At 38.8% G+C, this 13265-nt stretch overlaps 1 protein-coding gene across 1 annotated transcript in view; it reads right to left on the bottom strand.

Moving 5' to 3' along the window:
- MED27 (mediator complex subunit 27) overlaps positions 1 to 13265 on the bottom strand; it is an 84194-nt gene that overhangs the window by 38909 nt on the left and 32020 nt on the right. Inside the window, exon 3 of the mRNA XM_032708468.1 lies at positions 12128 to 12258. Within this exon, the coding sequence (XP_032564359.1) occupies positions 12128 to 12258 (131 nt within the window). The remainder of the gene's footprint in view (positions 1 to 12127; positions 12259 to 13265) is intronic.

The raw sequence follows: 13265 nt of genomic DNA, 5'->3' as shown, positions 1-13265 counted from the left end.
GGAGCAGCCACTGCCACAGCACATTCTTCCATTAATTCCTATTTGGCTGGGAAATACAAAGAGCTGGAGCAGGGAGAGATTGGTGGAGGTGGCACCTGAGCAATAAACACACAGGAGAACAGCTGGAAGAATTACAACTACAGAGTCTGTTCACTATGTTCCATGAACACATCACACCTCAGTTACTGAGACACCAAACCAGTGATTATCAACCAGGAATTATTTCCTGAACTTTCAAATTCACAGGTTACTTGCTAACAAAACACCTCAGCGACAGCCACCTAATGAGCCTTACACCTTCTTAACTCAAATGTAAAATTGAACCATAACAAGAAGTTAAAAAGCAATAAATGTTTAAGCTTAGGTATTATTTGCAGTAAAGGTAAAGTACTGTTAGATATGACTATGATTCTTCAGACTGTGAGTCTGCCATGTAGCTGATTAGCCCCAAATTTAGATCCAAGTTCGATTTGTCTTTCAGTCCTTCACAAAAGGCTCTTTTTCAGACCTGTCTACAAGGCTCATACATATCTGTCATGAGCAAAAGCATCATCTCTGCTGAGCAACTGTCAAAATGCAAAAGCCAAAATGAAAGAAGGTTCTGCATGTAAAATAGGGAAGTAGAAAAGCCTGGGTTTTGGCTTCAGGGCAGCTCAGTTTTATAGTGCTATTTTGGACACAGATATTAAATTCTAACTTAAAATGCATCAAAACAGTAGGGTGTTTTTTGCCACTTCAAGAGTACATTTGATTTTAACACCAAACACTGACAACAATCAGCAAAAGAGCCCAACAGTTTAGAGACTGCAGAAGTTTAGGGAGCTCGACACAGACTGACAGGCTCCAGCCAGGTTCGGTGTGTAATTATTTCATGTGTTGGCACTTTGTCTTCCATCAGTGAAATGAACACCTAAAGGCAAGAACACAAAGGATACAGGATAATCCATCACCACTCATTTATCAGAAGGAACCTGCCAGTGGATACTGGGAGCTTCCTGTTAGGTCTTGCAAGTAGGAATTATCTGGTCATTTATTCCTCACAACACCTCACTCGCAGACTTTGGATTTTGTAAAAAATTAACTGGTTTTGAACAACTGACAATAAAAGACAAAAATCCAGACTCTTCCCCTGGATGAAAGCATCTGCCTTATGGTTAATGCCTTCTCTTATCTCTTCTCTTATCCCAGCTTTGTACCAATATTACTCGAGTCACTCTCAGCTCCCCTGCACAGTTTCCAGATGATACAACTCACACCGTTCACGTGGGGAAACTGAGGCATAAAACAACTCTAAGAAACAGTAATTTGCTCTGCAAGAACTTATTCTGGAATCTCTGTATCTTTAAGTGCTATCCCACAATCAATGTGAGGGATAGAACCAAAGTATTACAGGCAATAATGGAGCATAATGATCATACGCAGAATGCAATCGTTATTTCACTTCATTCCAGGTAAGCTCAGTAAAGGTTAAAGAAGTGATTCACTACTTTACCTCCATACCAAACTCTTACTTTCTTTTCCAAAAAGGAATTTTTAAGAACAATCTTGAGCAACACAAAAGAGTAAATTCAATTTCAATGCAAAAACTGCTGCATGGAGATGCTTTTGGTTGCTAAAATTAGAAGGGCTTACTACAGGATTCCCCTGGCCATGACTCACAGACAATAAAGAAACTGCAAGCAGCCACAGAAAAAAGTCAAAACTAAGTCTGCCAAAGTTAATAAGGTCTTCCCTGTCCAGTATTTTACTCCTTATGTTACCCATGCAAAGGTAAAAGTCAGGTAAATAAACAAATAAAGAGGCGAATGCATCCATGTCTCATTAGAAATGTGCATCACACCATTAATACACTTGTTTTCAAAGTAACACACACATTCTGCTGAGTAACATCACTAAAATGGAAAGGATGGTGCTACTCTTTAGTAGGTAAAACCTGCACAGCAAAGAGAAAATGCCTTGAAAAATTAAGCCATCAGGAATGAAAATAACAGTAGAGTAGCACCTATAAAGGGATGAAAAACGAGTCACTTCATTCACTGAAACTTCTAATGGTGCTATTTCATTTATTTTTCCCACTGGCAGTTGGGAAAACGGGACTAGCAAAATAAGTGCATCAAAATACTTCAAATCATTACAAATGAAGATTATATTTAGAGGGAGAAAACTATGAAGTCATCAGCTGGAATTTGCTACCCAAGCTTTTCTACATTTAACCCATCCATAGGGTTCCTTGTAAACACATGAATACCCAGAGAATGCCCTAAAGTGAAATTAAAAAGTAATAACAGCTATTTTTAACATCAGGTAAAGAAAGCAGAGCAAAGCAGTTCTACTCTGTATCCTTTGTAGTTAGAAAGGGCATTTAAGTGTCCCCTCAGACCCCACTGTGCAGTTCATCACTTGGAAAATGCTTCCCCTTTGTAGAGTCACTGTTGAAACTCCAGGGGACTTTAATTGCCTTTATTTCCAGGTATGACTTGCATTTTGAGATCTTTTCACTGTGACACACACCTAGAGCTTCCTCCTCCCCAGTGGCTCACATTTGAAATCACTTTTATCCCCCCTCACTGTGTAGCTGTTTAGTTCTCCTCTCAGATAACCAAAGGTCACTTGGAATCACATAGAGGTAAAGATATAAAGCCATTAATAAATACACTCAGAGTAAATTCACATCACTTTATACAATAGGATTATACAATAATGCTGGTCTGGTTAAGCCACCAAAACAAAGACCTTCTCCCTCCACCTTATTCCAGCTCTGTTCCTCCTGCTCTTCATCTCTGACAAGGGAATATACAACCAATGCAGGTGGACACACTTGCTGTAATGCATTTCGGAATTTGGCAAGCAGCAGTTTTTATTTATTCCTTTCAGACTGATTGTCTGCAGCAGCAAAGCAGCCTCAAACCCCCATCCCCCAAATAGGAAAGCTAAAAAAACAAAAAAGAGGGGAGGGGTTAAAGCAATCGTGTTATAAAATCACAGCTCTAGCAAAAGCTTTGATATCATTATTATGTTCATACAAATTTCCTCTCTTATCTAACTTGTTCTTCACTGTCTTAATTGGTTCAACCACTCATAGTTTGTGGTGGTTTTTTTTTTATTTGACACAGAAACAAGTAGTTAAACTAGTATTTGCACTCTTTAATTACACATTAAAATCTTCATCCTTAACTTTCTTTTTTACTGAAAGTACAGGGATTCCCTACAGTGCAATATTAATGTTCTACTCTAAATGCTGCAAGGGCATCTTCTAATAGTAGCGACTGTGGAACAACTTTTAATTAATTGCCACCTTTTAATGGCACAGTTTCCCACAAACATTACCTTTAAGGCAAACATACATCAAAGAAGCACAAATTTGTTCTTTTACAACAGAGCTGCAGATCCCCAGTAACACTAAACTCACTAAGGGTCTGCTCTGGATCTGTGCATGTTCTGGAAAATGAACATTCAGATCAGGCTGGTACATGGCCCAGAGTTTCCAAAAAGATTCAGCTTTTTCACTTCCCAGTTATGGAGTGTTCCAACTAATCTTCCCCAAAGTAGATGGGAATGATTTCAAATCACTTTGCTCAGTCACACAGGGCTGCACATCACACTCACAGCAATCCTATTTGGGGGATTATTTGTGGAATATGAAACCAAAATATCAGGAGTCATCAGCCCCAGGTCCCTTTTGGCTCATGTCTCCACAACAGGCTCGTGCACTGAGCCGTTCACATCAGCCCACAATGGCTCACAACCCGTAAGTGCAGCTCCACACACTGTAAAGAAATTATGAAACCTCAATTACATGCACTCGCTTTCCATAGCAGCTGGTTAGAAGAGTTGCTGAAAACTGAATAAATAAAACAGAGTTTGCCTCCATGTTAAAATCCATTGTAAAGTTTTGCATCACAACTGATATTTGCTCCCCAGAGAAGCTGCCCCATCCCTGGAAGCGTTCGAGGCCAGGTTGGAGCACCCTGGTCTAGTGGAAGGTGTGGAATGAGATGAGCTTTAAGGTGCCTTCCAACCCACACCAGCCTGTGATTCTCTAATGCATTTCAATAATTTACTGTGGAAAAAGCAACATCCAAGATCCTTGTCTTTTGTATTGTATGGATAGAAATTATTCTCCTGTTAATGAATATCATAAGGAACGTTCAGTTTTAGTCAAAGTATTTCCTTTGGACAATCTGTGTTGATCAATGCCTGCTGGTTTTTTGTAATTACTTTGTAAGAAACTATGCAGCTGTATAGTACTTAATGGAATTAAATTAAATTCAGCATATAACTACAACCAAAAAAAAAAAAAAAAGCACTGATTTGGCATAACAAAGAAGATTACTGCAGAACCCCCTGCTGTCAGATATATCAACATATTAGGAGATTAAATCAAGATTAAAATGCTGAAAAGAACTGTATTTCTAAAGATGCACAAAACAGCAAAACCTGTCTTCTGTATCTCTGGCATCCAAACAAGTTCCAAAGCACCTGTAAGGTTCCAAAATTAACACGACAGATAGTCCAAGTGAACAGCACTGAAAACAAAGCAGAGACATCAGGCAAATTAAGAGCAGCTTATTTTAAAATTTACCTTTTACACTGAAATAAAAAGTTCAACTGGATTACCCCCTTCTCTCTTTTTTGGAGCAGAGTTTAGTAAGGCATTTTTAGCTACAAACAGTAAGATGACCAATGTTATATCCCTGGTATGTCCATAAACGTTGCCATTGAGTCTAAGAGTAACTTAAATCAGAATTTCTAATACTATACTTTGTAGTAATCCAGACAGACAGACTTCTTAGTTTTCAGTGGTGGGGAAACAGTGTTAAGAGGAAAATTAAGAAACTGGGATTACAAAATTACAACTTTCCTCCTGTGCCCTATGATCCAACTTTAATACTTATTTCAGAGAACCAGAAGTACCCAAAGGTCTCAAACGAGCCTTTCTCTATAAAGGTCAGGTTTCTTTTCTGTAAAACAACTTGTCTAAAAGCAAATTGGTGTCATCTCTGCTTGGTAAGCAGCAGGGAAAAATTAAGAAAGAATCCCAAACAACCCAGACATGGTTGTATCATAAAATAACTTGAAACAATCATATTTTCAGCAGCTGCTGAAATTCACTGTGATCTGAATTTCTCAGCATTTATTTTCCTGTAATAAAGCTGTCCAAATGCTGGTTTCCTGCTTGCTCATTATTCTCTATTATATTCTACATAGTTTGAAATTTCACTTGAGGATGCTGCTGCTCTCTGCAGCAGAGCTGTAGGTGGCACTTTGGATATTCTGCAGTTTTCCTCTAAAGAAACTAAATACTACATATACACTATTTGTATTGCTGTGAAAAAATCCAGAGGAGCACAGACCACATCATTACACCAACCCCCTCCTGCACCACTGTGCTTAGAACAGAAAGGAGCAATAATCCAGCATGGATTTTAGAACTGGAACAGATTTGCCTCCAGGGAATGGTCAAAGGCTCATAAACCCACCTGCTTCAAGAGCACAACCAGTTTTATCAGAGGTTACAAAGAACTAGCACTCTACCTAACTAGACTAGCTTTGGTAGATAAAATACCAATATCTGAGAGGGGAAAGCCAATATTTTTGACCTGTGCAAAATAAGGAAGCTTAGTACAAAGCAAGACAAAGAAACCTTTAAGAAAGACTGACCACAGTACATCATCACCAAATATATGGGCAGGAAGAAAAAAGAGCAAAGAACCCATTGGTTAAGATTCTTTGAAGTAAGGGAAAGTAAGAGCTACTTAACAAGCTGATGAAGTACAATATAGAAGGTACTAAAGGTATTTTCTACTTAATTGAAATATGAGACTTGAGTATCCTGCACATAACCTCTGAGTCCACTGAACAGAATGGCAGTGAGGGATAAATGCAATGTCAGTGCATGGCAATACCCTGGAACTGCCACTGAAACAGCTCCACAAAACAGCTGGGGAACAGGTGTTCAACAATTTACTAAAAATAAAATGAAAACAGCAGAATGATGTGATCCAAACTCTGCACAAGACACCAAGTACTGAAATTAATGTTCCATCGACACGGTACATGGTTGCAAAGTAATTAAACTTATTCTTGTAAATATTATTGTCTTACAATATAAAGAACTAATTTTTAATCTTTTTTTCTTCCTATGAAAAGGGATTAATTTCTGGAGCAAAAGGGTCACATGTTTCAGCAACACGTTCTTTTACAGTTCCTGTTGCACTGCCTTGCTAAAACCAAGCTAAAGGAATTCCATGAGAAACTTAAACATGAACAGGGATATGAAATGAGCTCCCAGTATTGAAAGTTATTGGAAACTGATCTCTTCCTTATTAATACAATTCCCCATCATGTACAAAAAGATATCTCCATGTTCCAGAATGCAAACAGAGTTTTAATCTTTAATTATATTCTCAACCTCAGCTCTTCTGGTGAGAAGTATAGATGTGGGCCTGAGGATTATTGCTTTATTACATTATCATCTCCATGGTACCTAATGAATATTGATACTTAATGCAGCTTTGCCAGTACAGGGAAAGAAGAATTTCACAACTGCACAAAGAACTTCTGATGACTTTTCTCAAAAGGGAAAATACAGCCCCACACTTTGCTCTTCTACTCTTGAATACGTCAAGAAGAGGCTCAGAGCTTGGAGTCCAGCTCATGGCACTGAATTACTGCAGTAACAACACTCACATGTTAAATATAAATAATCCCACTGTCCACAGCCTGTACCTGGTGAACTGGCACATCAGATTCCTCATGGAAACCCAGAAGGTTTGGGTTGGAAGGGATCTTAAAAATCTTCTAATTCCACCCCTGCCACAGGCAGGGACACCTTCCACTAGAGCAGGTTGTTCCAAGCCCCATCCAACCCGGCCTTGGACATTTGGTTTCAAAGTGTGAATCCCCAGCTGGCATTTCAGATCTCTAACACAGCCAGGTCAGACTGGAGAAGCGTATTTTAAACGATTTCTCTTAAAAAAATACAAAACTGATGAAAATTTACTGCCTTAAGCATGCTTTGTCATTACCTTTAGAATATCCTGCCTTTCTTTCATAATGAAAATCCCAGAACCTAGGAAGCAATTAGATGCTGTTTATAAAACAAAATGCAGAAAAAACCTTTTCCTTCAAAAAAATTCTTGGCAAAGGGCTCATCAGGATTTTTCCTTAATGCAAAAATGATAAATGATACAAGCTTAAGTTCCAAATAATTTCTTCTGGCACATCTGATGACTGAGTGTATAGTTTATAAATATATATATGTGTGTGTATATATATGTTTGTATACACATACCTTTCAGTTAATTGTTAAAAATAGCAACAGAATTGACAGTGCACAATTCTATGTACACAGCATACAAACACAACAGAATCTCTCAGTGCTACTTATATGACAGAACCATTAAACTGACAGAGAATCAATGCTATGACAGAACAGCACTTTGACTATGTTGGTATTGAATCAAGCTACAATAAACACAGAGTTTGGGATATCTGCACCTTTTTTTTTCCAAATCCAGATGAACAGATACCTGCTGAGCCAGTAAACTAACGCTGTTTAAGGAGACCACTCACTAAAGAGCATCTTTAGCTGATGTAGTTCCAAAGGATGGAAAAAGTATAGACTTCTTTTGGATATATTAATCTTCTCTAGAAGAAGAATCCAAATGGATTCTGAGGTGTAGAGAGCAGATTAGAGACCTCTTCTATCTCACCCAGAACAAGTGGTAGAAACAACCTGGCTGTCCAGAGTCTCTATATCCTCAAGTACATCCTTACTAACTCCTAAAAGAAAACTTATCTTCACAGGTTTTTGTGACTCATTTATCTAGAACAATATCATGGGTAGCACTGTCTTTTTTTTTTTTTTTTTTTTAAAAAAGGAAAAGTAATTTTGCTGGTGTGCTCCCAGCAATAGAGTACAAACTCACAGATCTTTTTACTCAATCTATTACAATGTTTTCACTGTCAGGTTGTGGCATCCATCAGACCACAAGAGATTTACAAGACAAGTTGAAGAGCCTTAAAACAAAAAAATATTGGACTCTCTTTTACTCAAACCTCTCTGTTGATTGAGCCTGAAGTTGTCAAACAACAATCAGATTTCCACTTGTTTATTGTTCATAGTGTGCTTATTTCTCCAAAACCACAAAGGGACAACAAATGACCCTAAAAGGCACCACAAGGGGCGAGAGTCTCAGTACCTTTGGTCCTGATCAAGTTCTTGTTCCGGCAATTTTCTTCCAGACAGAGAAGACAGATGATTAATCTGGGAGCACTAAGAAGGCCCCACACAACAGAGCTATCGAAGTCACAGGGTTTCCAACTGAGACTCCTAAAAATTCCCATTAAAACTAACTGACCCTCTTGTGTGGGACAATGAACTTCACTGCAAAAATACAGTCAACATCCTGTGCTTCCTCTTTTCTTTTTTCTTCTTCATCTCACAGTGACTCACTGCTGTCATTTTCCAGCTGGACAGTGACATTCCAGAGTCTGTTGGGATCCCAGGAGGGTGTTCCACCAGCAGGGTGGAACCCTGGGCAACCCCTGGGAACATTCTGCTCCCTCAGGGTCATGGAGACAACTCCATAACTGGGAATTTGCTTTGGAGATGTGGTGCCAAGCAAAATAATACAAGATTAATTAACTGCATCAACCACTACATTTCAAGAGGAAAGGAAAAACCAAGCCGTCGTTTCTTATTGTCCTTATTTATGCCACCCTGGTTTTCACGAGGGCTGCACACAAACACTTCCCCAGTCACTGGGAAGGAGCTGACAGCTTTCAGCACTTCAGCAAACACTGCTTTGAGACTCCTTAACAGAAGGAAGGGACCAGCAGCCAGATGAGAAGCATGTGAGGGAACGCATCTATTAACACGTACAGGGAGATGTCTTGTTAATAGAAGACAGAAGGAGGGACAAAGCAGGCAGAGAAAGCAGCCAGCAGTTAGTCATTTCTCACACGGATCATTTGGCTAGAAATGAGACACTCATCAATCCAGCCTTCCTTTCTGCACTTTCAGAGCCAGTGAAAACCACTACTGAAAAGCAAAACCAAAAGGTCTCTCTTTGAAACTGCTCAGCACCTTGAGGAGCAAGAAAATGTAAATTTTCCTGGTAGTGATTGCACAGGACAAAGATCTTCCATATTCAAAACCACCTTTTTGATTCAAAATTGCTGCTGCTGTTTCAGGTATTGACTGGTGAAAAACTAGAGCCTCTCATCTCCAAGATACCCTGAGGCTGGTGAGGGACAAAGGGCTGGGAGCCCGCCAAGAATCAGCTTTGCCATTAATGAAACCCCCTCTCCAGCTCCTTCTGTGAGTATAAATAAAGAGATGGTAGAGCCTCCAAGACAAACCAAGAAGGTTTGGGGTTTGGTTTGTTCCTCTGTTGTTTTTGTTTTTTTTTTTTAAAGGCATTTTGGAGAAAAAGGAGGAGAAAAACAGAGCAGAGAGAGAGACTGAGGGCTCAAGTGAACAGTGAATTGACACAAAACTTGATTCTTGTGCTGCATCACCACCCTTATGAGAAGAAACATCAAGTTTGTGGAATACAACTGAAGTCTCACCACAGCAGTAAAGATCAAAGATAATTGCTCAGCTTGCATCACTGCCATAAAGAAGGTTGTGCAATAGCCAAAGTTACTCATGCAGCTTCTTCAAGAAACAGGAACATAAATAAATAAGTAGATTAGTAACGTGCTCTCTAATGTTTCCTTTAACTCAAATTAAGACATATTTACAATCAAACTATCCATGTGCAAAATCTGCATAAGATTAAAACAGGTTTTAGAAGATGCCTTGCCCAAATCATCACCTGTGATACCTCCTGAGCAAGTGTTTCCTGCATTCCTGTGCTGGCAGAAAGGAATGACTGCAGTGTTGCTGTTTGCTCCAATCTGCTCTCCTAAAATGACATTTTGGCATACAGCTGGTTTTGACTACTTATGTTTAAGAAGGGCTCCAGATAATATAGTTACTCTGAACAACATTTAATAAACACTTGACTCATTGTTACTCAGCTCAAAGACTTGTCACTGAACTTGATTTTAATAGCACACATCAAAGCCAAAACAGACCAAGAAATAGTTACCCCTTTCTTGATGAATTAATAAAGCTAAAAAAACGCACTCAGTCCTTGAATTGCCATGGGAATATTAGTATTCAGGATGCCCTTTCAAGGAGATCTGTAGTTTTGCACCTGGATGTTTTCTTCTTTTGCATTTTATAGGGAATGAAGGGGGGGGAAAATATCACAGTATGATTCATCACTATTTGCATGAAACTACAGCAAAATCAAGATATTAAAATCCATTTGTCACACTTCTATTTTTTTAAAATACTTTTCATAAGCCCATTTTCATAAGTCTTTTCATAATCTGCTTCTGTCCTGTGTTGGAGACAAGATATTGAGCTCAACAGGTATTTGATTTGACTTAATATAACTATTATTCTCTTAAGACACATCAAGATAGCAAATGAGAACAAATATGGAAAGGGCAAAGAAAAGCCAAAGAGGAGGAAACCAGTGACAGATAAAGGGCCAGCTCAGCAGAAACACATTTTCCCTGTAAATAATGCTGGAAGTGGTAATAAGATACTGAAACATAATTCAGCTACTGGTTGAAGTTGAGCAACCACACTAAAATTTCATTCTATCTGCAAATCCTAGGTAAATGCACCAAGAAAGGAAAAATCACTTGCAGATAAAAAGACACACAATACTTCTAAAAATGTATATTATGTATCTCACATTAAGATTTATACAGCTGCAGCTGTTGAAGAACAGATTTTTCTGTACAAAAACAGAAGCCAGCTCTTTCTCTATATATATTTCTAGTGACTAGAGAAGCCATGATTAAAAAAAAAAAACAACAAACAAAACACTAAAATATTTTACAGACTTTCTGAAAAAACTGTGGCAACTGATATCACAATACTCCAGTTTATAGACTTCTTGGAGAAGTCCATTTGAAGCTCCAGATACCCAAACAGAGGAAGAAAACTGATTGGCCAGTTTTGTCACAATATCCCCACTGTTCTTTCACACCTATCAGAGAAACAACATCTGGTTTTCAAACTTCTGCTAAGCCACCCTTCTAACTCTCCTTTGTCTGATGTATTGGCAAAACAATATAACATTTTATGGATTCTTGAATTACCAGCACTTTAAAGTTAATATACAAGGGGAAAGCTCTACTGACTCTGATTTTTTTCCTCATTTCCTTTAAGAAAAAACCACTAAACACAGGCCTGTGGGCTCTGGTGACAACGGGGACTTTTCTTATTGCAACTATGAGGTTTTTGGTAGCACAGTGTTTATACATCAGTGACTCTTGTTTCATGAAAAAAAGGAGGCAGTTTCCACAAACTACAATGAACAATTGCTTAGCACTTCATTTTCTACATAATAATCATTTTCTTACATGTAACTAAATAATTTAGGCAGTTTATTAATTTATAAGCTTAGCTGTGGACATCTCTGTGTTTTTGGCATCAGTACACAGGCTGCCTAAAGTGTTGATACTCTCTGTCCTCAAATAGTTTCTAAGTGTCCTCATAATTGCTTGTCACCTGTAAAAGAGGTTCAGATCCAACGCAAAATTAACATATGGTGAACAGATGGACTCAGAACAGACGTTTGCCGAGAAAGTACTCACACCAAAGACTTTCTGGCTTCATCTCTCAGGACCTTCAGAAAAGTCCTGCTTGAAGCTCCAAGTCATACTAATCAGGGGAACATCGTTCCTCAATGACAACCTCGTGCTGCAGGAACTTTTCATGACCTGCTGCAAAGAATCCTCGCAAGTTTTCTGTTGTGATGGTGCCTCCGTGAACAGAAGAGACAAAATATTGGTTCCAGAAGGTACCCACCCCTCCAACAAGAATGATCTATACTGTATGAAACAAGAATACAACAAGCACAAGGGTGCTATGATGGTGATTAAAGAAAAACACAATAAAAAGTTCAAAATAAATCCGTGTCCCCCGCCACCAGGGACATTCTTCCAGATATTCCATTACTTACTGAGGAGGTAAGACAAGAATCACAATAAAAAGTTTAAAAGAAATAATCTGGCCCCCCACCATGGACATTCTTCCAGATATTCCATTACTTACTGAGGAGGCAAGACAAGAGTTGTTGGCTGGGCTTTTGGTCTGCGCTTTGCAGAGACTCCCATCTGGTTGGCCGAACGTTTCAGGGACTGCTGATTCAAAAGGCCAGATGCCAGCCCAGCATGGTACTGCAGCTGGAGGAGAAAAAAAAAACCATGAGTATATTAAAATACACACCACTGCAGTACTCTGTCTATGTCAGTCCTCTACTACCTGTTCCACCTGACTCAAATTACAGCCCGTCAGTCAGTTAATATACGGGATTTCAGATACACTGCTTGGATGGAAGATTACAGGAATAAAAGCACATGGAAAAAGTCTGCTGTGAAATAGGCATTAGGAGGAAGTTATGCATTAGGGCAAGTAAGAGGATGAATCAAAGACTTCCTCTCAAGCCTAACTCTCCTGAAACCTGGGCTTGCTTTTAAATGTTAAGACTGTTTCTCCTCCCAAGGGACCAAGCATTCTTACTTTTAGGAAGATGATAAGAGGAAGACAGAGGCAACCCTTTCACTGTATAAACCAGCTTTTTAGAAATAACACTCATCTTTTTCTCCTTAAATATAAAACCACAAAACATTCACAAAGAAGTTTCTACCACTATAAATAAAAATCTCGCCTTTAAAATACCTGCTCACGCATCTCCACAGCACTGCAGAAAGATTCACATTCAGTAGCTTTCCCCTCCAAACTTTTCTTTTCTTTGCCAACAAAAGACAAATTTATGAAGGACACAACATGAATCTGCAAGATTTTGAGTGCCCTCCCACAGCTTTCAGATTTAAGAACAGCTACAGAGCTGTGCTTGCCCTGGAACCAGCTCCAAGTGCAACAAGTCACAAGTTCCCCTCTGAAAACTTTCAATTACATTCTTAGTTTCCCATTTTTAAAGCAGAAGATTCAGTGTGGGACATATATAATTTCCTTCATCATTCCAATGCCTTCCTCCATGTGTTCATTAAATTGTCTGAAGATTTGTCCTGCAAGAGGTGAACCATTTCACACGTTAACACCTCTAATCCCAAGGTCTGCAGCTAAAAAAAAAGGTTATGGTTAGAAAACTATGACTTAAAAATGTTTAGAAAATAAAGTGGTCTTAGGCCAAGCTGTTCTGCAGGAACTGACTGAAAAGGAGGGAAAT

Source organism: Chiroxiphia lanceolata, chromosome 21 (assembly GCF_009829145.1).
Source record: "Chiroxiphia lanceolata isolate bChiLan1 chromosome 21, bChiLan1.pri, whole genome shotgun sequence".
NCBI lineage: Eukaryota > Metazoa > Chordata > Aves > Passeriformes > Pipridae > Chiroxiphia > Chiroxiphia lanceolata.
The sequence above is the reverse complement of the archived record's forward strand: the minus strand, read 5'-3'. Positions and strand labels throughout refer to the sequence as shown.